The following is a 25,843-nucleotide window of genomic DNA, read 5'->3' as shown; positions in this document are numbered from 1 at the left end:
TATTGATGGAGCCAGTTTCACAGATTGTGGTCAACATTTCCAATGTTGAAGTTTAAAAAACAACCATGTTTTAAATAACCAGTGGACATTTTATATCTTTCTTGGAAGGCATGATGCCTGGTAGAGTGTTCATTATGCAACATTTCTTTCTGTCTTGGAATAGAGAAGTTTAATTATGTATTGATGTATTTTTACAATTAATGTGAAAATAAAACTTTTAACCACACACACACACAAAGTTGATACTTAGCAGCAAAAAGTTGATACACACAAAGTTGATACATAGCGGCAAAATACTGCTGCTATGAAAGCGTAAGAGATTGTGTCACAGCTGTGCATCCCAAAGAGGTATCTCAGGAGACATAAAACTCTGGGAGAATCTCCATCTAACTTGGAGGCAGAGCATCAGACAGACAGAGGCTACACAGTTCTCCAAGGAGGGCCCCACTGGAGGTGAGAATCAGCATAGCTCCGTCTCCCTAAACGACGAGCTGGCTGACTTCATGCCAACCTTCCCGGCTGACAGCAAATCCTGAACATTCTGAGTAGCCCCAGAGTGGCCCTTCTGAGCACTCAACTAAACAGGGCCCTGAAGGAGGGCGAGGGGTCAAGTCTTCCCAAGAGGAGAAAAATGCTCCTACCCCCCTCTTTATTTTTATGGGGAGCAAGTTGGACTGAGAACCCAGACCACTTGAAAGTGAGTCATGGCAACCTTGATGATCTGGGCCCCTTGGATCTGAACGTGACAGTCTTGTGACTAGATTTTCCAGCCCACAGCTCATCCTGATCCAGGCCCTAGAAGTGAAGGCATGAGTCAGAGCACCAGGGAGACATCAGCATAGGGGGCCTGCGTCTCTCCTCTGCCCTCAACACTCCACCCCAGTGAATGCACCCCAGACACCGTCTCAGGGCCACTCCATGTCTCCAGTTCTTTGAACACGATTGTCCCTCATCCCAGAGGACTCTACGCTCTGGCTCAACACTCAGCTCACACCTGACAACTTCCACGAAACCCGAAGCTCCCCGGGACTGGAATCTTCTCACTGCTGTGATTGTTTCCTTTATTTCATGCATTCTTCGCACCCTTGGGGGCTGGGGAGGCAGGTGTTCATTCGTGAATCACTAAGGGAAGAAAATGCTGGCCAAGAGCACAGACAGTAACAACCCTGGTGTCCACGAGGCAGGGGTTACTGAGGTGGGCACCATGAGAAAGATGTGCAGGATTTGGATGCAAAGAGGTGGAGAGGGGGAATGGAGAGTCTGGGGTGAGGGTGTCAGCATAAGCATATCAGGTGTCCTTTGAGAATTAAGCAGAGGCAAAGAGACACAGAGGGACAGATGGAAGAGAAAGGAACAGGAGAGCAGTCATGTCTTGTGTTTATTATGTTTCAGGCAGTGTGCTATGTGCCTGAGATGGATTATGGAATTTAATGACCACAAGTACTCCCCTGAGATAGGTGCTAACATTTCCACCTCACAGATAAAGCCAAAGAGGATCAGAGTGGTTAGGTTCCCTGCTGGCCAGCATGTGGTGAGGGATTTGAACACCAGGGCCCTAATGTTAATCACTTAATGATCTCACTGGTTATAAAGTATTTAACTGGAATGGTTCTTGAAAAAACTGTTTTTCATTGGTATAATTAAAAAAGAAAAGGTGTAGTGCCTGTTTTTCAAAAAAAATCACATGATGCAGGGTGCTTGACAGAACCTCTAAACTCAGAGTATAATTAGAGACCACTGGTTCATCACACAATGCCTCTAATGACCCAAGGCACTCTCCACAAGAGGCTCCCAAGAGAGCCTCTAAGAACTGCTCTGATTTTGGGAGTTCCCGTTGTAGCTCAGCAGTAAAACAAACCCGACTAGGATCCATGAGGATGCAGGTTCAATCCCTGACCTTGCTCAGTGGGTTAAGGATCCTGTGTTGCCGTGAGCTGTGGTATAGGTTGCAGAAGCAGCGTGGATCCTGTATTGCTGTGGCTGTGGCATAGGATATAGCTCCAAATTGATCCCTAGAATGGGAACTTCCGTATGTCATGGAGAAAAGCTTTCCTCTGACTTTGACACACCAGGGGCCAAGATGCCTGTAAGTCACGGAAAGGAGGGCCTGTAAGATCTAGTGAGGAAGATGAGGAAATTCCCCTTTTAAGATCCAGTAGATTTTCAGGTACATAAAGTTCCATAACTGGCAAGTTTTGGGATCTGGTCTGGAAAATCATTATCAAAATCCAAAACATGGCTCTCAATCATAAAATGTCTCTGTTTTTTGTGTTTTTTTGTTTTTTGTCTTTTTAGGGCCACACCCACGGCATATGGAGGTTCCCAGACTAGGGGTCTAATTGGAGCCATAGCTGCCAACCTACACCACAGCCGCAGCAATGCCAGATCTGGTCTGTGTCTGCGACCTACACCACAGCTGATGGCAACGCTGGATCCTTAACCCATTGAGCAAGGCCAAGGATCGAACCCGCAACCTCATGGTTCCTAGTTGGATTCGTTCACCACTGAGCCACAAAGACGGGAACTCCTCTGATAGTTTAATGTGAATTCTCTGCGATTCAGTGTGAAGCCATTTCCTCTCAGAAAGGAGCTGATTATCATCTACTGACTCTTTTTTTTTTTTTTTTTTTTTGTCTTTTGTCTTTTGTCGTTGTTGTTGCTATTTCTAGGGCCGCTCCGGCGGCATATGGAGGTTCCCAGGCTAGGGGTCCAATCGGAGCTGTAGCCACCGGCCTACGCCAGAGCCACAGCAATGCAGGATCCGAGCCGCGTCTGCAACCTACACCACAGCTCACGGCAACGCCGGATCTTTAACCCACTGAGCAAGGGCAGGGACCGAACCCGCAACCTCATGGTTCCTAGTCGGATTCGTTAACCACTGCGCCACGACGGGAACTCCCATCTACTGACTCTTGAGCTACCAGGTACTCAATATCCATTTGGGGTTTCAGTACAGCCAAGTCAAATTCAGCTTACGTCCCATAACCCTTTCTCAAGCAGCGAAGTTACTTCTGGCGACCTTCTGTAACCAGCTCCTTACACATCAGTGACCCTCATTCCCACCCAGGGGTAGAGTTCCTGACTTCTAGAAAACCCTACCTCTTGTAGGAATCTATAAAATATTCCCAACAGAACAAACCTTTATTTTGCTTCCGGCAGTCGTTGGGCGCCCTTTCTTGTCTGCTTGCAGGTTTTCCGGAAATAAAGACTTTATAAAAGGTCTGGAAAGGGAGAAAGGGAACAGATTAGCAATCAGTTAAGTACCTTGGGGTTGGAAAGCCTGTTTCCATGGAGAATGGAGAGGAGAGCTGTCCAGAAGCACAGAACCTTGGCTACAGAATGGCCATCTGACTCAAAGCACAGGCCAACAAGTCATGGCTCAGGAAAAAAAAGCAATGGACAAGAGAAACAGAGAGGAACCATTCTAAGACAGCAGCATCTTGGAGTCTGAGCCAAAAAAAAAAAAAAAAAAAAAATGTAGAACTCTGCCTTTTGAGTGTCCCACTCCCTGGAACTGAGATGCACCTTGGCAATAAGCCACAACGGAGGGAGGGGTTGGTAGGGGTTTTCTGAGTTAAATAAGAGAGACCAGAAGAGTTCCTGTTGTGGCACAGCAGAAACGAATCGGACTAGTATTCATGAGGATGTGGGTTCAATCCCTGGCCTCGCTCAAGGGGTTAAGGATATGGCGCTGCTGTGGCTGTGACGTAGGTCTGCAGTAGCATCTCTGATTCCACCCCTAGCCTGGGAACTTCTATATGCTGTGGGCGTGACCCTAAAAAGCCAAAAAAAAAAAAAAAAAAAAAAAAAAAAAGAGAGAGAGAGAGAGAGAGAGACCAGAGCTCAGGGATCTCAGAATTGTCCAGATCCAATGCAGATGCTGCTTTGCTCTAAGGCAGGGTTTCTCAACCAAGGTGGTGCCATCAGTATTTGGGATTGGATAATACTGTGCTGGGGCCAGGAGATGGGGGTTTATACTACACACTATAGGGTATTTCACAGCATTAGAGGCCTTTGACCCCTAGATGCCAATAGGGGTCAAACTGCTTTTGAGTGTGAGCAATTTTAAGTGGAGCTAATCCACGAATGCTTCGTCTGTTTAATATGTTTTCGTTAACAGTTCAAAGTGAGCTGCCTTCTGTTGACAGGCCTGCCTTGATGGACACAGGGCAGGGACAATGTCTCAGTCACCTTAGTGCCCCTGGTGTCTGGAATAGAGGTTAGTACATAATAGGTACTCGATAAATATTTGCTGATTGACTGGCAGAATGAAAAATGTGCTCATGTAAATTAGCCATCTGCCACTCAAACCAAATTCCTCCCAAATGGTTACTGAGCATCACGAATTTTCTAGGAACTTTCCCTAGCAATCTCCTATCAACCTGAACAGACACAATTATAGATTTTTACAGCAAATGCGTTTACTAAACAACCGGCCATGTTTCTGTGATAGTTTTACATGGAAGCATCAATAGCTCTTGAACTTGGCGGTAATTTTAATAATATATTTTTTAAAAGTTGGCACCTGAGTGTCATAAACCCCACAAGTTGGGACTTGTGGCTTACCTGAGCTTTTAAGAGAAGCGCAAACAAATTTTATGCTTTGAATAAAATTCAGAATCTCTGAAGTGAGTGGTGTGAGTGCCAAGGAAGTACAGGCAGGGGGTGGGAGGTGGGGGGAGAGGCCCAGGGAGCAGAGGGAGGCTGGCCGGAGGGGGAGAGCGTTACATGGAGCAGGGCTGAAAAGGAAACTCAGTTTTGCTTTCATTGAAGTCAGGCCCTCTCTAATAAATTACCAGGCTCGAAGTTGTTGATGAAAGCAGTTAACCCAGATGCTATGACAGTTGAAGTAACAGAAACTAAAAGGCAGCTATTACTTGGAGGCGGCGCTAAGAACTTGTGAAATCTGGAAGCTTGTGCAGTGTTGTACTTGGCTGGCATGGATGGGCTTGATCGTGTAAGTGACATCTCATATTCATTATCCAGGACTGTGGGGACCTTTGCAAAGAAGAGGAAAGGACAAGGCAGAGCTGGTCCCAAGAGCTCCAGCGGTTTACATGGGGGAAGCCCCCCACTGCCTCTACGTCTACAGCTTAGTCAGGGTCTTGGGAGTTAAAATGGATCTCTGAGTGCCCCTCCCTGAGTTCTTGAACCATTTCCCCAGCTTTAGCAACTCAGGTTAACTTGGGTGGAGCTAATCCATTAGCAGTTTTTTTTTTTTTTTTTTGTCTTTTTTGCCATTTCTTCGGCTGCTCCCTTGGCATATGGAGGTTCCCAGGCTAGGGATCTAATTGGAGCTGTAGCCACCAGCCTATGCCAGAGCCACAGCAATGCGGGATCTGAGCCACATCTGTGACCTACACCACAGTTCATGGCAACACCGGATCCTTAACCCACTGAGCAAGGCCAGGGATCGAACCTGCAACCTCATGGTTCCTAGTCGGATTCGTTAACCACTGTGCCACCATGGAACTCCTTTTTTTTTGCCATTAGCATTTTAAAAACTGAGTAACCATGGAGAATACTTGGGGTGATGTTCCATGGGCAATGTGTCCCAGAACCAGACTGTCCCACTCTTAGATGGTCAGACATGGCCACCCCAACCTAACCCCGGCATGGTCTCTCCTCTCTGATGATAGTAAGGAAAGTTATGAAGCTGGGGGCCCTGAAGGGCATGCAGATAGCATTTCGAATGTGGGGTGGGAAGTGTTAAGGGTACAAGGGAGAGACAAAAATTGTTAGGGAAAAAGCTATTTTGAGAAGCCAAATTGTCTGTTGATAACCCAGACCCAACAGCACAAGGAAATAAAATGCTGACCATTCAAGTGTCACAGTTTTTTTTTTTGGTTTGTTTTTTGTTTTTTGTCTTTTCTAGGGCCGCACCCAAGGCGTATGGAGGTTCCCAGGCTAGATGTCTCATTGGAGCTGTAGCCGACGGCCTACACCACAGCCACAGCAACTCGGGATCCAAGCAGTGTCTGCAACCAACACCACAGCTCATGGCAACACCGGATCCTTAACCCGCTGAGCGAGGCCAGGGATTGAACCTGCAACCTCATGGTTCCTAGTCAGATTCTTTAACCACTTAGCCATGACAGGAACTCCACAAGTTTGTTTTAATATTGAAATCTGATTAAACCTATATCCTACGTCAGATAAAGCAAATATACTTACAGCTCACTGCTCTGCATAAGCTCGATCAGATCCATGAAAAGCACATCACGGTTCCGTTCACAAAAGCCATCCATGTCATAGGACACCTGGCCAAGAACAGAAAGAAGCTGAGCTTTATCATTTAAGTATTTTACAGAACAAAAAACCCAGGTTGGCATGGCTATCCTTAAGAGAATGTATATATTTCCAGACGGAACAACTGGGCTTTTATCCTGCCCTGTTACATTAAGGCTGTGCCCGTTTTATGTCACTTTTTAAATGACTGGTATCTAGCTGCTTACATGACCCAAGTGGCATATAACCAGGACCCCAGCTCTCATGATTACATGTTCCTTCAATGGATCTATGGGATGTGCAACCAATAAACTTAATTTATTGCCTAAATTTTAGTTAAGGTAGAATAAAATAAAACTCTTCATGCTCATTAACCCATTGCAATGGGCCATGTCATCTGAGGCTCTTGATTTTCCCCAGAAACAGTGTCAGAGTTGGATCAATTCAGTCAAAGCCTTATTCTCAACGACCCTTCCTGGTTAACACAAGATTAGCTGAGATGAAGGGTAAGACCAATGCATTTCCACAGTACTTGGAAGTCCCCAAATATCATGACCTGACCCACACCCACACAAAGCTTGGCATCCAGTAGCACCCAGTACTCATGAATTTTATGAGGACAAACACTAAAATGAGCCTTGGGTCCTTATTTACACTTCCAGGAAGGACAGACAAGTAAAAAACGCAGGCTTGTGTTTGCACAAGAGGCAAGACAAAACCCCAGTCCTTCAGTAGTTAATATATGCTGATTCATGCTTCAATTATATTTATGATTCATTCGTATGTTCTATTAAAGGGTGATTCATGCTAAAAAAATACACAGTGCTGTATACTTTCTTTTGTTTGTCTCTCCAAATACTTCATAGGTTGTTGAATGAATGAATGATGGATGAATAAAACATGGTAAAGCAGATAAAACTATGGACATTGTTTTCAGTTGCCTCATGAGAAAACAGATTACAGACCCAAAGGCTTGATATAAGTAGACATTGGAAAGGATAACTTCCCCTTCCTGTTGAACCTCTGCTCCTTGGTCATACCTTCCCAGCATAATGGTGAATAATGAAGCCTTGGTTCCAGCTGTTGAAATGCTCATGGTTCCCAATCTGCATCTGAAGTTTCTGGAGCAGCGTCTGATCCGCCCCTTCACCCACTGCATGCATCGTGGCGCAGACATCATCCAGGATGCTCATTATCCCAGGAGGGTTCTGATGGGACCAAGAAAGCCAAGCCCCAAGTCAGTGACTATTCTAAAATACACAGTGTTTATCAGATCTTTCCTTAAGCAAGGAAACAGCTTCCTAGCCTTACGATACCATCTCGAAAGTCAGTCTTTCCCTTTGAGGAAGAATGCGATTCATAATCCCAAATGGGAGTCACCCCTAGATCCAACGATGGAGCAAAGTTTATTTTCAAAAAAAAAAATTTAACTCCCTAAAGTTCTATTCAAAGTCATACACAGATCATTATCTGCTCATGCCTATTTATACTAAGCTGATTTAAAAAACCCTAAAGAAAAAGAAAAACATTTCCCTTTGACCCTATTTCTTTTCTTTTTTCTTTCTTTTTTTTTTTTTTTTGGTCTTTTTAGGACTGCACCTGCAGCATATGGAGGTTCCCAGGCTAGGGATTGAATTGGAGCTGTAGCCTCTGGCCTATAACACAGCCACAGCAAAGCCAGATCCCAGCCACATCTTCAAACTACATCACAGCTCATGGCAACGTGGGATCCTTAACCCATGGAGTGAGGACAGGGATCGAACCTACATCCTCGTGGATGCTAGTCAGATTCGCTTCTGCTGAGCCACGACAGGAACTCCCCTTTAAGACCCTATTTCTTAATGTTCTCTTTCAGCCTGTTATCCATATAGACATAGTTAATACAGTTACATAATGGACACATTCTATCACATATTACTCTTTTCTGCATAGCACTATTTTTATAAATAATTCTATTTTTACATAGTCTTTATACTTATTTCTTATTTCTCTTGGGCCATGTCCATGGCGTGCAGAGTGCCCAGGCCAGGAATCAAACCAAACCCAAGCCACAGCAATGACAATGCCAAGTCCTTAACTGCTAGGCCACCAGGGAACTCCTATACTTATTTTTATTTTAATGGCTATATTTCCCCATTCTCATATGCTACAGTTTATTTAAGGACTGACTTCTCTTTGGCTGTTTCTATAGTTTCCATTTTGGGAAGAAAACAGAACAAAATAGTACTGTACAAATGTCTGTCTGCATCCTTTTATTTTCTTTTGAGTAACTTCTAGAGCTAAAGTCCTATAAGTTGTATAAATGGTCTAGAAGGCAGGGCCAATTTTATATCTCTTCACATACTATGCCGTCAACATAAGTGATTGTTGTCTTCTCTTAAGATTCAGTGACAATCTCCATTTGTAAATTGACAATGTACTCCTATATTCATATGTATATGAACTATAAGAATAAAACTCCCGGGGAATTCCCTGGTGGTCTAGTAGTTAGGATTCAGCACATTCACTGCTGCAGCCCGGGTTTGATTTCTGGTCTGGGAACTAAAATCCCCCATCAAGCTGCTGCACACTGTGTTAAAATTAAAAAAAAAAAAAAAAAAAAAAAAAAAAAAAGACTAAAACACTATTTTCACACACCTATTTGCAAAATTAATGTAATTGCCAAACCTCTCTGCAAATCAGAGCTGTTACTTCGCCTATTCTAATACAATGGCCGAGAGAACAAAAACACTTAATGTCAACCTGTAAGTAGTGAAGCGACACACCAGTCTAGACCCATACTTACAACTTTGTTTTCGATGAGATCACAAACAATTTTGTTATTAAAGTAGTCAATGGGTGTCCATCTAATGCCCTCTTGAACGTATTCTTCCTGCAGGACAGAAAGTGGTAATTCACATTATCACCCAGTCAAGAAGACCAGCTGGAGTTCTGCACAGATGGACAGCACAGACACATGAATCATCAGGAAAGAAAACCCTGGATGCCCTTCACTAAAAACTTTCAACTTTAATGTTTCTCTAAGAGGAAGAGGGAAGGAACGTTTCATTTGCTTGGTACTTTTGGGTTTGTCTGTTTGTCTTTTTAGGGCCACACCCAAGGCATAGGGAGGTTCCCAGGCTAGGGGTCAAATCAGAGCTGTAGCTGAGCCTACACCACAGCCATAGCAACAACAGATCCAAGCTGCATCTGCAACCTATACCAGTAGCAGCTCTTGGCAACGCCAGATTCTTAACCCACTGAGAGAGGCCAGGGATCGAACCCTCAACCTCATGGTTCTTAATTGTATTTGTTTCCACTGAGCTACAACGGGACCTCCCAGTTGTCCTAATCTTACCCTTCAGTAATAGTCAAGGGTAAGACTGGGCCTGTTACTCAAGCTGTAAAGGTAGGAATGACCCTTGACCCCTCTTCCCTTCTTAGCATATTGCTAATTATACTGAGCATGCCATGCTGAGTCACTCTCTGAAATACGTTCTGAATCTGACTACCTCTCACCTTGTCACCACCTCTCCTGCTGCCATCACATCTCACCAATTCTTGCCCAGTCTCCTGTGGTAGTCTCCACACTGGTTTAGAAACTTCCACTCCCGTCTGCCCTCTCCTGCCTCACCTAATCACCAATAGAGCCAGAGCAACCTCATCAAAAACAAGCACAAATCAGAAGGCGTCATTCTCTGCTCAAAATTCTTCAATGGTTTCTTGTCAAACTAACCATGAAATCTGCAGTCTTCGCCATGCCCTACAAAGTCCTTCTCTATCTGGCCTCTGCCTACCTCTGTCTCAGCTCCTCCTCTGTCCTCTCTTGTGGTTTCACACTAGCTGCTGTGAGGTGGTGGAAAGCCAGATTATTCCAGGGCAGAGGTTTCTGTGAAAACCACTGGCCACTGGAGTTCCCAAGCAGAGGCACGGATGCTGCCATGAATAAACATTTCCCAAACAGCCTTTGATATGCGTCCCCCATGATCTTGTGTCCACCGAAACCCTCAAACTGTGAGGTTTAGAAAGAAGATCTCTGTAGATATGATTAGCTAAGAATCTCACAAAAGAAACTATGGTGGATTTAGGGTGACCCCCAGATCCAAGGACCAGTGCTGTTAAAAGACAAAGGACAGGCGTTACCGTTGTGGCTCAGTGGTTAATGAACCCGACTAGCATCCATGAGGATGCAGGTTTGATCCCTGGCCTTGCTCAGTCGGTTAAGGATCTGGTGTTGCTGTGGCTGTGGCGTAAGCCAGCAGCTGTAGCTCCAATTAGACCCCTAGCTTGGACACAGAAAAAGGTCATGTGAAGAGAGAGGCAGAGATCAGTTATGCTACCACAAGACAAGGAATGGTGGGAGCCCCCAGAAGCCAGAAGAGATTTTCCCCTAGAGCCTTTTTTTTTTTTTCCTTTTTATGGCCACACCTGCGGCATATACAAGTTCCAGGATTAGGGGTTGAATCAGAGCTGCAGCTGCCGGCCTATGCCACAGCCACAGCAACACCAGATCTGAGCGGCATCTGCAACCTATACCATAGCTCTCGGCAATGCCAGATTCTTAACCCACTGAGAGAGGCCAGGGATCGAACCTGCAACCTCACCAACACCACGTTGGGTTCTTAACCCGCTGAACCCCCTCAGGTACTCTGATCCTACTGACATTTTGATTTTGGAGTCTGATCTCCTAAACTGTGAGGGAAAAACTTTTCTATTGTTTTAGGCTGCCCAGTTTGCAGTACCTTATTACAGCGACCCAAGAAATCAAACAACCAGTAGGTAACAGGATAAAAGGGAACTGGCAATGGCCTTGCAGAAGATAACACAAGCAAGATATGTAACCTCAAGTCAGAACTGAAATACCAGCTTTGTTAAAGACATATTTATTTTTATGTTAGAGCAAATCTGAGAAAGCCAAAATTTCCCTTGGAACACAGTATATGCCATAAACAACTGGGGTTGGAATAGGTTTCCATTTCCATTTGGTCAATGAGTCAGAGAGTAGTAAAAACAGCCAGTCATAAGCCCAACTTCACAGCATCATTTCTTAAAGAAGAAAGAGAATGTAGCAGATGGTGTTTATACTTCAGACTAAAATGTCCCAGTGGCGTATGGTTTTCCTGCCTGACTCTAAGTACATTTCCTAATATAAGACTGAAATCTGAATCTATCACCAAAGGAGAGAAAGTTATATACCCTTTAAAACAAAAGAGCCTCCCTCAGTGGGTTAAGGATCTGGCATTGCCATGAGCTGCGGTGTAGGTCAGAGATGTGGCTCAGATCTGGCGTTGCTGTGGCTGTGGTGTAGGTCAGCAGCTACAGCTCCAATTCAACCCCTAGCCTGGGAACCTCCATATGCTGTGGGTGTGGCCCTAAAAAGACAAAAAATAAAAATAAATAAAAATAAAACAAATTAGGAACAGAATGAGATGAACAAAGATGGACTGCTTACCTGCTCTGCCTTTAATGTGAGTTCAATAAAAATCTGCTGTAATTTTTCATTAACAAAATTGATACAAAACTGTTCAAAACCATTTTTCTGAAAAAAAGAGAGAGAGAGAAAGGAAAGTTACTTTCATGTAATTGTTTCTGCAAAATCATTTTAAAGTCACTTCTGGAGCGACTTAGTGAAGAAGCTTAACAGAAATGTTGGCAGAATGAGGAGAAAGCAGCATAGTTTATATTTAGGAGAAACTAATTTGGTAAAGGTACAGGAAGATCTCAAAAAGGCAAAAACGAGCCACAATAGTTTTTTTCCATTGCCTAGAATGATTTCTTTCAAGCAAGATAACAGGCATCACCTGCTCTAGTCTCCAACTACTCCAACTGGTCTTACCTGAAATATTTCAAAGCCATAGATGTCCAGCACGCCAATGTTGTATTCCTCATGGTCCTTCTCCATCGCTTTGTTGATGGACTAGGAAAAAGTCACCAGGAGAGTAATTAACCCCTTTTACATTCATATTAAAAATAGTCATGTCAGGGGGAAAACGAAGCAAATACCACTCACTGCCTATTGGAAACAAGAGGACATGCAGGTGAACTGCAGTGAAAAAGGTCTCATTGAATCAAGTACTCTGGGAAAGCACCGGAATCTAAAAAAAAGCTGGTATGGTAGACAAATAAAAAAGTTTGCTTAGGAGTTCCCATCGTGGCTCAGTGGTTTACAAATCCGACTAGGAACCATGAGGTTGCAGGTTTGATCCCTGGCCTCACTCAGTGGGTTAATGATCCAGCGTTGCTGTGAGCTGTGGTGTAGGTCGAAGATGTGGCTCAGATCTGGTGTTGCTGTGGCTGTGGTGTAGGCCGGCAGCTGTAGCTCTGATTAGACCCCTAGCCTGGGAACCTCCATATGCCGCGGGTGCAGCCCTAAAAAGACAAAGATTTAAAAAAAAAAAAAAAAAGTTGCCTTAATGATAAAAACAATTTCTGGCAGAGCTAGTTTTTCTCAAGAAGTCTTGAGAATTAGAAGAAAGTATCATCTGGGGTGACTGAAGTAAAACCTATTTCATGAAAAGAACCAATATTATAAGATTTGTAAATCTTATTTCTATTGACTCCATTCAGTATAGGCATACTTTGGAGACACTACAGATTCAGTTTCAGACCTCACAATAAAACAAATATCACCAAAAAAGTGAGTCATACAATTTTTTTGGGGGGGGGTTTCCCAATGCATATAAAGGTTATGTTTCCGCTATACTGTAGTTTATGAACCATGTAATAGCATTACATCTAAAAAAAAGTACTTTCCTTAATTAAAAATCACTTTATTGCTAAAAAATGCAAACCATCATCTGAACCTTCAACAAGCCGTAATCTTTTTGCAACAGTAACACCAAAGACCATTGATCAGAGATCACCATAACAAATATTATAATAATGAAAAGGTTTGAAATATTGTGAGAATCAGCAAAATGTGACAGAGACATGAAGTGAGAGAATGCTGTTGGAAAAATGGCTCTGACAGACTTGCTCCATAGAGAGTTGCCATAAATCTTTAATTTGTAAAAAACACAGTATCTGCAAGGCATAATAAAATGGGGTATGTCTGCAGTCAATTAACGATCACCTCCCATAATCTGCCAGAGATGTCAAGAAGACAGTCTCTGTTCTCAGGTGTTTATATAGAGAGGGTGAGGCAGCTATAAATAGTAATAGCGGAAATCCATCTTAAAACAATGAAAATAAAAGCAGCTTACATGTATTTAACATGCACCAGAGCCAGGCTTTGCTAAGTGCTTCCCAAATGTTATTTCATTTAATTCTCACTGCAATTCCTCCTAATGACAGTGGTAACATTATAAAGCATGAGATCTCACTGGGCAAGAGGAAGGGTCTGGAATTAAGTTTAAGCAGTATGATGACTCTATCTGTGTCCTTGACCACTGTGAGGAGAAACGTGTAACCAACAGAACAGACAATGATAGAGGGGTTGGTGTAGGTTAGAAGGGGGTTGGTGAGGGCTGCAGGGGAGGTAGAAATGTAGCAGAAAAATTCCTGGGGGTGGGGGATATCTGGATCAATTCTGAAGTACTGCAGGTGTTTTCCGGGCAAAGAAAATGATACTCATCTTTTTATGAGCCAGTGGGTGACCATATACAGCACTTAGCCCAGTGCCTGGCACACAGTCAGGGCTTGGTAAATGTCAGCTTCAGTTAGCGTCATTTATATGAGGCATCCATCCCATTATACCACACATGAAATAAGATGGAAAGGCTGGTACTGGAAGATCCACTGAATAAGACAAGAGATGTGGGTTCTAACCCTGGTTCAGCACCGCCCTCTTGCTGAATGGTCTTGGGTGAAACTGCCAATACTCAGGGCTAAGATTCCCTTGTCAGTAAAATGAGGGGTCTGGACAAGTTAAAAGCATGACTAATGTTTTGTATGACCCTGACCTTCCCAAGCAATCTTACTCTTAAAATAACCAGAGGAAGTACACAGAATAATTACCCTCTCCTGCCCTGACTTACTCACACACCCAACCATACTTGAAGCCTTATAGATGTCATTGCTTGGACTCCAACACAGATTTTTTGGACCTAATGGCCAGGCTGTTGTCGCTTTGATTAGGGTCGCCCTAGGGTTCCTTTTGGCTTGAATACACGAAAGGCAGAAGAGAAATAGCTGGAACATTGCCAAATTACCTGGGTTTAATTCCTACATTTAGCACTTAAGAGTGGTGTGACCTTGGGCGAGTTCCTGAACCTCTTTGTGCCTCAGTTAACTTATCTATAAAATACAGATGATATTACCTAAGTCACGGGGTTCTTGTAAGAATTAAGTGAGTTATTATTTAATACGTAGAATGGTATCTGGCACATAGTAAATGCTATAGAAGTGCTTGTAATTATCGTTCTACATTTAGAGGTTACTGTGATTAACATAGATTGTCAATGGCAGTTCTATACTGCTGACAGACTAGTATTTTATATCCATATAAATTATTATATATTATATATATCTACATGGTTATGCCATAATTTTAAGTCTTTGGTAGTTTTAAAAATATACACTAGGATAGACTTGTGGTTGCCAAGGGGGAGGGGGGAGGGAATGAGATAGACTGGGAGTTTGGGGTTAGTAGATAGAAACGATTACTTTATTTATTTATTTATTTATTTATTTTGCCTTTTTAGGGCTGTACCTGCTGCATATGGAGGTTCCCAGGCTAGGGGTTGAACTGGAGCTGTAGCCACTGGCCTATACCACAGCCACAGCAACACAGGATCCAAGCCACTTCTGCGACTTACACCACACAGCTCATGGCAATGCTGGATCCTTAACCCACTGAGTGAGGCAAGGGATCCAACCTGTATCTTCATGGATGCTAGTGAGATCTGTTACCACTGAGCCACTAAGGGAACTACAAACTATTACATTTAGAATGGATAAACAACAAGGTCCTGCTGTATAGCATAGGGAACTGTGTCTAATCTCTTGGGATGGAAAATGATGGGGATGCTATGAGGAAAAGAATGTGTATATATAAACGACTTGATCACTTTGCTGTACAGCAGAAAATGGCATGACAGTGTAAATCAACTATACTTTCACACAAAAAATTTGTAAATGGGAAAAAATAAAAATATGTCCAAACAGTCTTTGATACTCTTCATCCCAAACAGTGGAACCTAATTCTCCTCCCCTGAACTGTGAGCTGTACTTAGTGACCTGCTTCTAATGAACAGAAGATGGCAGAGTGGCAATACATGAGCCCAAGATTAGGACATTAAAAGCACTGTGGCTTGTTCCCTGCTCTCTCTTAGGTCACTCGCATTGCCATGTTGTGAGAAAAGGCAAGCGGCCCAAAAGGCCCTTGTAGCAAGATACTGAGACATTCTGTCAGCAGCCATGTGAGTGTGCCATCTTGGAACCAGGTTCTCCAACCCTAGTCAAGCCATGTAGTTCCAATCAGCATCTTGACTGAGAACCACCAAATGAAGTCACTTCCAAATACCTGACCCACAGAAACTGGGAAAGAAGAAATGCTTATTGTTTTAAGCCACTAAATTCTGGGTTAATTTGTAGCATTAGCAACAGATGACAAGTACAAGATTTTAAAACTTTAGGATCTTAAGTCAAGTAAGATTTGTCACCATGGGTCTCCTCTTTTTCCAGTCTATAGTCCTGGCTTTACTAAATATTTTGTCCACAAGAAGCTGTTACCATATTAATAGTCTTGCTGGACAATTCTTGAAGTAAAAGTGGAACTCAGCAATCCCAGGGTGATGATAAAAAGTGGAGGAGTAAAGGAATGGCTATAAGGAATGAGCCAAAACACAAAAACAAAGCTCTTAGAAATTTGACGCATTACAGATGCTAAAACACGAAGCATCAGCAATGTCGACACGGGTTTACTTACATCTACCAAGAAGTCAAAGACCCGGGCATGCAGGGCCTTGGCAAGCGCGTCCCTGGTGTAACAGGCCTGTTCCACATTGAGGGTCACGTGGATGGACTCGGACTTGCCTCCCCACTTGCTGTCCATCTGTCGGCTCGTTAGCTTCTCTTTTAGCCGGTCCTGGTTGATCCCCAGCAGATATGCAGGAAAAGCCAAAACTATACAAAGCAAAATAAGACATGACTGTCTTACAGAATTTTAATAATTCATCTCACAAATACGTGGAGGGACTTGTGTATGTGTGTGTGTTAGTGTGAGCATGTGCACTCAAGACACCATCACCAGCCCTCAAAAACTTTGGCTTTGATGAGGGCTGCTTATCAGCAATCCCACACACATCCATCCACTTTGTTTTCCCCAATTGTTCTATTACATGAGTCAATTCCTATGACGCCTGTGACTTCCAATGATACAAATCCGAGAAGGGTGGCAAGCCAAACCCCCCTACTGAGATCATAGCCAAGTGCCTAAAAGGGACATCTTTCCAAGTTTGCAGCAAGACAGCCCGGAAGGAACTCAATCAAGAAACACTTCTTTGGCTCTAAATATTGTTTTCTTCCTTCTTGGTACAGGGGTTTCATAGCATCATCATTCCCAAACAGCATGACGCACCTGATACCATCACACTCATAACGCTCACCGGTTATATAGTTATTGAGCGCCTGCCATGTGTAGGGTTCCTAATGAGAAAGGACAGGAAATAACATATTAAAGAAATCGTGAACACCATCTAGATGAGGCAGGGGTAGTTTAGCAAATAAAGAAGCCTACAGAAAGCTAAGTCTGTGACAAAGACTGACAATCAAGTCCTAGAGGAATTTAGAACAGGAAGATAATACTCTTTGCTTGGGCTGGCCAAGGAAGATGTGAGATTTGGGGTGGGGAGTTTGAGATTCTGCTGTACAGCACTGGGAACTATATCTAGTCACATCATAGCTTACTATGATGGAGCGTGATGGAGGATAATGTGAGAAAAAGAAGGTATATATGTGTGTTACTGGGTCACTTTGCTGTACAGTAGAAAACTGACAGAACACTGTAAACCAGCTGTAAAGGAAAAATCAAAAATCATTAAACATAAAAAAATAAACCAAACCAAACAAACAAAAAAAAAAACCCAAACCAAACCAAGACAAAAAGGGATGAGCAGGATTTGTACAGATGCAGAGAAGGAAGAAGAGGAAGTGGGGAGTGCAGAGTACAAAGGCAAGGAGAGAGGAACGTGGGTGACATGGAGGAGGTACAGCGACTAGACCAGCAATGGCTGGAGATGGAAGGCAAGGGAGGTGATTGAAAGGTCAGGATGAATTCTGATGGTGTGGCGGCCTTGTATGGCAGGGGATGTTTAGCCTGGAGTCAAAGGGGGCTTCTAGAGAAGGATACAAGCTGATTTCCCCAGGGTGGTGCACAGAGGGATGGAGGAGGTTGGTGGTATTCATATCTCAGCATACCCACTGCATCCTAACGACACATCATTGGCATAATTTGTGGTCTCTGGATAGAAAAGCTGAGGTTCCCATGGCTCAGCAACTTGTTTCAGGCCAAGAAACTCACCAAGAGGTGGGCCAGTGACATAAATGGATTTTCTTGACTTTTGGTCAAAACACTCCAATGTGAAGAAGCGACACCATTCTTGGGCAAGAAAGAATGCTGAGATTTTTTTTTCCCAGTATGAATGAAAGGTTTTTACAGACACAAATCAAAATTTTGAACTTGGATATGAGTCTTCTTTTCTGCAGAAAGCTTTGCCAAAATTCTCTGATGAAGGGATTTTTATTAAAGACCTTATGATAATGCTCAAAAATCATAAGGCTCCCTAATAAAGGATAATCTGTTCGAATTTCACAGATGGTGTTAGAATGTAACAGGCTGGCATTTCTGAGTATATACCTTCCAGTGAGATTAAATCAGCGAAAGCGTTTTGAAAAAGTGTAATGCCACGACAAGGTATTTATTATCTACATGACTGTTTCACAGAAGTGCTCTAACAAGGAGAGGTTCCCTTTTCAAAGGGCACATGAACAAAACTAAATGCACTAATTTGCCAATGGCCATTTTTTTCTTTTTTTTCTCTTTAAGTTTAGTTTTAATATTTACACACACATTTAGGAATCTAGATGCGTCTTCCACTAAAATGAAACTTGCCTTGCACAGAACAAGGACATAAGATGCCTGCAAATCACATTGGACACGTGCAGATTTATAGTGAAAATCAAAGAGACATTTACCAAAGTGTGTGACATTGAAGAGGGCGTTACTAAGGGGAAACTGTTATGTTAGTTACTATCATCATCACCAGGCAGATGGCATGAAGATTAAATATGGGCTTCTCCCAAGCCCCCAGCCACGCTTAAATAGGGACGCAATGAAAATTGTTGGTAAAAATGTTTATGCCATCATCTTCATGACCATAGCTAAAGAAATAAAATGATATGGGCTAAGCCCTTGAGTCCTTGAGACAAAACAGACCAGACTGACAAGGAAACACGATATCCTTCCACATCTTATACTCTTCAGTAGCAGGGAAGAGGGCACACAAAAAGGACCATAGGCACTCGAAAAACAAGACATGGAGTTTGGCCAAGAATCAAAACCATGAGCAAAGGCAAACAGCTAAGAAGCCTAGAAAGGAAATCTAGTCCTTGCTTTCAAAATATCCATGCCATGTTTTTCAAGTACAAGCTTTTAAAGCCTCACATCTTCTTCAGTGGCTGCCCTGGTGCTGAAATTATAGGGCTGCTCATAGTGACTTCCTACTGGCTGTGAATTTCCACCAGGGTGTGTGTGAGGGTTATCAGACAGGAGTGGCAGTTCAGGGGCTGGGTGGGGTGGGTTGGGGAGAATGTCAGGAGGGACAGAGCAAAACGAGGTATAGATTAATTTAAAAATGCTGATGTTGTAATGGGGGTTTTATTGATTGATTGATTGATTTTTTGGCTGTCCTGTGGCATACAGAGTTCCAGGTTAGGGATGAGACCCCAGCCACAGTTGTGACCTACAGAGCTTTGGCAACGCCACATCCTTCAACCCACTGAGCAGGGACGGGGATTGAACCTTCATTCTGGTGCTCCAGAGACACTGCCGATCCTGTTGCATTACCTCTTTTTTCTACAATACAATAGCTAAGGAAAATCTGCTTTCTTTCTTTCTTTTTAGGGCTGCACTCTCAGCATATGGACATTCCCAGGCTAGGGGTCCAATAAGAGCTGTAGCTGCCAGCCCACACCACAGCCACAGCAATGCCAGATCCAAATCACATCTGTGATTTATACCACAGCTCACGGTAACACCAGATCCTCTACCCACTAAGCAAGGCCAGGGATCGAACCTGTGTCCTCATGGATACTAGTCATATTCGTTTTCCTCTGAGCTATGATGGGAACTCCTGCTTTCTTTCTTTATAAAAACATGGAAGGGAGTTGCCATTGTGGCTCAGCAGAAATGAATCCAACTAAGAACTATGAGATTGCAGGTTCGATCCCTGGCCATGCTCAGTGGGTTAAGGATCCGGCATTGCGGTGAGCTGTGGTACAGGTCGCAGACATGGCTTGATCTGGCATTGCTGTGGCTGTGGCGTAGGCTGGCAGCTATAGCTCCGATTCGACCCCAGCCTAGGAACTTCTATATGCCTCGGGTGCAGCTCTGAAAACAAAAACAAACAAACAAACAAAAAAACCATGGACAAGCCCTTCCCTCTATAAATGCATTCTACAGATAAACTCAAATATGAAAACAATGACACCAAGCAGGTTATTCGTTTTAAGTAACTGGAAGAGAAAAAGATGTGAAATCATCTCCAAGTCCATCAACAGATGATTGGTTCAATAAATTAAAGAATAGCCAATCAGGAGTTCCCACTGTGGCTCATCAGGTTAAGAATTTGATTAGTAGCCATGAGGATGTGGGTTCAATTCCTGGCCTCACTCAGGGAGTTAAGGATCTGGCATGGGTTGCTCATATAGGTCACAGGTACAGCTCAGATGTGGTGTTGCTGTGGCTGTGGCATAGACCAAAGGCCATGGTTCCAATTCAGCCTCTGGCCCAGGAAATTCCATTTGCTGTGGGTGTGGCCCTAAAAAAGAAAAGAATAAAAAGTATAGCCAAGCAATGGAATGAGAATGTTCTATAAAAAAAAGGAGCCTACTTAATGCATGGATATGAATAATCTCTAAGACATATGTGAATGGAAAAAGCAACTGTGGAACATTATGTTATATGCTCCCATTAATGCACAAACGTGGGAAAAAATATCAGATATGAGTAGTTTCTCAGGAACACAGTATTCCCTTGAAAGGAATACAAGGGACTGGAGACTGGTTCCTTCTGGGGAGGGGAGTAAGCAGGCTGGCAAAGGGGTAGAAGTGAGAACTGTGATTGTGTCTCCACCAACCATTAAGGTATCATCTATCATCGACTGAAAGAAAACAAAATGATCGGGAGGATACATGTCTTCCTTAGACCTCTTTGGCTTCAAACAGAGCCTTTTCTTATGTCTATCCCTGCACCACCTCCAGTCAGGGACTTTCACAGGCAGTTGCCATTCCTGGGCTTTACCGAGCTGGCTGAGGAGGCTACTTCCTCTGGACATTGATGTGCAATGTACCACTTCCTGGCTCAAGCATCCAGTCATTGGATTGTATGTCATATCTTTCTTCTCCAGCCTAAAGAGGCAGCAAAGGATTGTTCTACCCAAGACGGCATAAGAATTCCAGTCTACGGTCATAGAAACTACCAAGAAACTGAAACGGTCAGTGTTGAAAGGCAAGTGCTCTGGACCCTCCTGGATACATACATGCATTTGTCAAATGTGAGAGATAATAGACAGCAAGTCTAGAGACATGGTTATTATTATTAGGTTGTGTTTCTAGACTTTATGGACGCTCTGGGTATTTATTGTTTTCCACCCCACTTTCCTGCCTGGTAAACATAATTCATGTTTCTCTTTATCAGCTCGACATCAGAAGTTAGCAGAACTTCCCTCTTTTATCACAAAAGAAAACAAAAATTTAAAAAAGAACCTTATTTGGAATGGAAAGAGCCTGACTGCACTGTCAGCAATGAGTACGATACTATTTATTACAAGGCATCTAAATTTATCATCTTTGAAGAATGCTGAGAAAAGAAGGAAAGTCTTCCTGGGTGGTTAAAGGATGTGTGGGTTCTGAGAGCAGCCTGGAAAGCTAACTGATGCCCAAGAGGCAAACGTCACAGGCCACGGCGGTTGTGGCGGATCCCAGCACACATAACCAGTAACGCGCCTCTGCTGGAAGGACCCGATTTCTTCTCAGAGTAGAAGCGACCCTTCCGGTCTCCAGGTCTGACTGCTACAGAGAGGACATTAAAGACCATCATCAGCAACCCTCAAGGTCCACTTTTTGTTTGTTTGTTTTCAGAAATCCAATCTAATCCAACTTATAAACCTGTGAGCTTCCCACATTTACACACATCCTATCATGTGCTCTTCAGAACCTTTAGGTGAATACAAACCCTAAAGATCTGCTACAGAAAAGATATTTATGAGGAGACAAACATACTCATCTTCATTAAAGTATCACTTTCTTTTCAAACCTAGATGTGACGTTCTGCCGGAGCTCCCCAAGGTTGTTAATGATCAACAGAAACAATTTCATCAATGGTCCACAGGGTGGCTGCACAGAAGGCGCCTAGACTTTCATGAGGCTGTGAGGTTCTGCCACAGCCAGACACCTAAGTTTTCTCAGCATCTCTTCCCAAAACAACCAAAGCAAAAAAAACCACTTTTTTTTTCCCCCCTGTCTTTTAAAAGCTGTACATGTGGCCTACAGAAATTCCCAGGCTAAGGGTCGAATTGGAGCTGCAGCCAGATCTGAGCCATGTCTGTGGCCTACACCACAGCTCACAGCAACGCCGGATCCTTAACCCAAGGAGCGAGACCAGGGATTGAACCCGTGTCCTCATGGATACTAGTCAGTTTCGTTACTGCTGAGCCAGGACGGGAGCTCTGGTGGGTCACTTCTGATTGGAACGAAACAACTGTCTCCCTCCTTCCACAGCCCTGTGCCGAAGCCACTCACATTCTTCACTCTCCACGGCCGCGTAATTGCCAACTTCCTTGAAGCTGATGTTTCCCAAGTGGAGAATTCCTGCCACTATCTGCAGCACTAGGGCCTGCTCCTCCGCGAAGATCCCAATCACGTTCATCGCGTGCTGGAAGAGAGGAGAGAGGTGACAAGTCAGTCACCAGCTACAGAAGCACATTCTAAAGAAGCCAAAGCTTAGGGCCGGTTGTGCAGGTATGTGTGGCTCTGTCTGTGATGGCAGCCAGAAGTCCCTGTGAAACCTTTTCAATGACCAGTGCCCTTTCACACATTCTTCTCAAGTTGCAGTGTTATACTGGAAAGGCTGTTCTAATTTATTTTAAAATATTATCATTTTTTAAATGGCCACATTGGTGTCATATGCAATTTCCTGGGCCAGGGATTGAATCCCAGCTGTAGCTGCAGCAAGATCAGTTCCTTAACCTACTGAGCCAGGCTGGGGATTGAACCTGTGCATCCACAGTGACCTGAGCTGCTGCATTTGGATTCTTAACCCACTGTGCCACAGCAGAGACTCCTCTGTCTTTAACATGTAACCCTCCAGGTATAAATAAGGGTTAGAGAGCTCTGGAGGAAATATACTCAGAGGGAGGGGTGGCTATACAGTCAGCAAGTCTGTTCTCACCCCTCAGTTATCCTCCTGCTGCCACCTCTATCTTTAAGGGCACTGATGCCCCTTGCCAGCTACTCCAAGTAAACTCTGAGATTTTTCTCTTCATGGAGAGGGCTGCTGCTTGCCAATGGATCTTGATTAAAAGTCTCCAAAAATCAAATAAAAGCATCATTAGAAAAGGTTTGTTTCTCAGGTCCATCAAATTCAATGAAAGGAGGTGAGTCTTAGATATCCACATCCTAAGAGAACTGCACTCTAGGACCAAAGCAGGCCTGTCTGCATTTTTCCTCCCAGCTCCTTTATGGCCACGTGGCTGCTTGATGCTCATCTTCTTTCCTGGAATCGACAACACGGTTGGTCCATTTCAAGTACAAATGTCAGCTCCCCCTAAAACTTGCACCTCTAGTCACCCATTCCTGGCCTAGGAAATTGCACCTTTCTCTGCATCTGGGCTGAGGGATGAGCCAGGCCAGTATCTGACTCTAAGGGCAGTGGTGATGCAGTTCTTTGAGGCTAAATGGGATGAACAGCCCATCTCTAGAAAGTTCTAGGTTGACTTAGTAAGTTGTTTTCTCAAGGACATGAAGCCTCAACAATCCACCCGGATTCACATCTTGTACCATAACATACACACACCGGGAAGAGAATGAGTCGAGGCCCACCCCCTGACCCGTACACTACGGAAGGGAAGACAAAGCGGGTGGAGAGGACTGGGCGTGTTGTAAAATTTCTAAATCTGATTAAGATCATAAGAGCACTTTTTGCCTTGCCTTTCTAAGGGAAGCAGCTCAGCAGTTGTGTGAGCTATTGGCAAACAGCTATGGTAAACGCATTATCCACAACAGTCTTTACCTGTTACTTAGAGCACCTGCAGGGTTGGGTAATGATGATTTTTATCCATTTAAATCATTACGTGGTCCTCCAGCAACTGGCACATGGCTATTGAAGGGTGTTTAAACACGTGTTCTAGGAACTGGAGTGCTTCCAGCAGAACAAGGTGGGAATTTCAGGCTAATCTTTGCTTTGTGAACCTCCCCTGCCCTTTCCACCATGGGCAACGCCCAGTCTGGAGAGCAGATGCTGCCTGGCACTGTGCCATCACTTACCAGTGTTTCCTGAAACTCTCTCCTGTCGTCAATGCCATCGACCTTGTAGGACCCAGAGAGGCTCAGGTAGTAATAATAGTCCATGCTGGTGATGCCCAGGCTGTGCTTTTGCTCTGCAGAGGCGCCCTCGATGAGCTGGAGCAAGAACAAGTGGTATGTGCATGGAGCAGCCCACAAAGCAATCAAAGTTAGTGTGGTTCCTGCTACTGTCACCCCCAGAGTCCAAGTGATGCGACTTCCTATCCCAGCTTCCTAAACTGATAGAGGATCACTGTCTTCAAAAGACGAAGAGGCTTCAGAATATCTGTTCTATATACAATAAACCCAAATCATCTCTGCAAATTCTAGTTCTTAACTCTTTCTCTCTCTCTTTTTTTTTTTTTTTGCTTGTAGGGCTGCACCTGCAGCACATGGAGGTTCCCAGGATAGGGGTCTAATTGGAGCTACAGCTGCCGCCCTACACCACAGCCACAGAAATGTCAGATCCGAGCCTTGTCTGCAACCTACACCACAGCTCATGGCAACACCAGATCCTTAACCCACTGAGCAAGGCCAGGGATCGAACCCGAAACCTCATGGTTCCTAGTCAGATTTGTTTCCACTGTGCCACAGTGGAAACTCCCTAGTTCTTAATTCTGATTAGACCTACCAGAGCTGAGAATTTCCCCCTGTCCCAATAAAGGCAACCACACTGGTGAGATCCCTCAGAAAAGTGGAAAGCGAGCCAGATCATAATTACTTTGTTCCTGTTCAACTTGCACATGGCTTTTTTTTTTCCTTTTTAGAGCCACACCCAAGGCATATGAAAGTTCCTGGGCTAGGGGTTGACTTGGAGCTGTAATGGAAGCCTACACCATAGCCACAGCAATGCCAGATCTGAGTCACACCCTTGACCTGTGCTGCAGCTGTGGCAATGCCGGATCCTTAACCCACTGAGCAAGGCCAGGGATTGATCCCGAGTCCTCATGGATACTGGTTGGGTTTTTAACCCACTGAGTCACAACGAGAACTCCTTGGCACATGGCTTTTTAAAGTGCAACTGGACCCTCCACAGTTCTCACTGCAGGGTACATATTAAAGAATAGCCTCAGGTCCCCCACACTGGTGTCCAGTCTCTTGGCTCTCTTTTCTATCTCTGCTCTTTGCCTTAGTTCTCAGCAAGACCCTTTTTGGGTGTGCTGGAAAATGTTTAACAATCGATTCTTGAGGCGGGGGCAGGGTGGGGGTGGGGAATGGATCTGTAGTGTTCATTGATTTTCATGGTGTAAATACTCCAACCATGACTTGATTTCAAACTACCAAGAAGTATCATCAAAGGAAGAGAGGCACACAGCCCATGCATGCCAGCCCCAGCACACCCCTGGCTCCACTATCCACACTTCTCCATCTTGGTCAAGTTACTCATATCATCTTGGGTTCACATCCTGAAAACAGGGAACCTCTTTTCCATTACTGAGAAGTGCTAGGTCATCCTATGACATCAGGTTCCCTTAGTTCTTCTCGTCTCTTTAAAATCTTTTTGCATTACACTCTTCCTTTTTTCTTCTGATTTTCTGGGGGGGTGGTGCTAAGGAAGAATGTCCCCCATCTCCTTCTCAGTCTTCTCCCCACCCACACCTGTCAGCGCCTCTCACCTGAATCTTCAAACACCTCTTTTTCAAATTCTCTCCCGTCTACAAATGCATGGTGCCTGCTTTAGAAGCTTTTCCTTGACTGAAATTCTTTAAGCTGCAGAACCTACTAGCTCATCTGGCTTCACTCTCCTCTCACCAATCTGATGGCCACTGTCCACTGGCTAAAGCCAGCAGGGCTTTCTTGGTCCCCAGGCCCCTGTCCCATCCTTTGCCCCCTAAGAGCTTTGGGCATTTGATCGTGCCCCTCAATCCCCTCCCAGTGAGCGTCCCCTGGCTTGGGGAAACTCTGCAGGATCTTG

At 44.1% G+C, this 25,843-nt stretch overlaps 1 protein-coding gene across 8 annotated transcripts in view; it reads right to left on the bottom strand.

Moving 5' to 3' along the window:
- MYO1E (myosin IE) overlaps positions 1-25,843 on the bottom strand; it is a 224,024-nt gene that overhangs the window by 62,195 nt on the left and 135,986 nt on the right. For all 8 annotated transcript variants that reach the window (XR_014810374.1, XR_014810375.1, XR_014810376.1 and 5 more), the window contains exons 8-16: positions 23,911-24,045; positions 22,168-22,300; positions 16,076-16,272; positions 12,044-12,124; positions 11,660-11,746; positions 9,014-9,100; positions 7,269-7,436; positions 6,175-6,260; positions 3,140-3,221 (exon numbers count right to left, since the gene is read on the bottom strand). Coding sequence is in view for 2 of the 8 variants with exons in the window: in XM_021073512.2 (XP_020929171.1) it covers positions 3,140-3,221; positions 6,175-6,260; positions 7,269-7,436; positions 9,014-9,100; positions 11,660-11,746; positions 12,044-12,124; positions 16,076-16,272; positions 22,168-22,300; positions 23,911-24,045 (1,056 nt within the window). In the remaining 6 variants the exon portion in view is untranslated. The remainder of the gene's footprint in view (positions 1-3,139; positions 3,222-6,174; positions 6,261-7,268; positions 7,437-9,013; positions 9,101-11,659; positions 11,747-12,043; positions 12,125-16,075; positions 16,273-22,167; positions 22,301-23,910; positions 24,046-25,843) is intronic.

Source organism: Sus scrofa, chromosome 1 (assembly GCF_054392235.1).
Source record: "Sus scrofa isolate SSC_HxYL_T2T_F1_AM1 chromosome 1, Sscrofa_HxYL_maternal_Yorkshire_Landrace_v2.0, whole genome shotgun sequence".
Lineage (NCBI taxonomy): Eukaryota > Metazoa > Chordata > Mammalia > Artiodactyla > Suidae > Sus > Sus scrofa.
The sequence above is the reverse complement of the archived record's forward strand: the minus strand, read 5'-3'. Positions and strand labels throughout refer to the sequence as shown.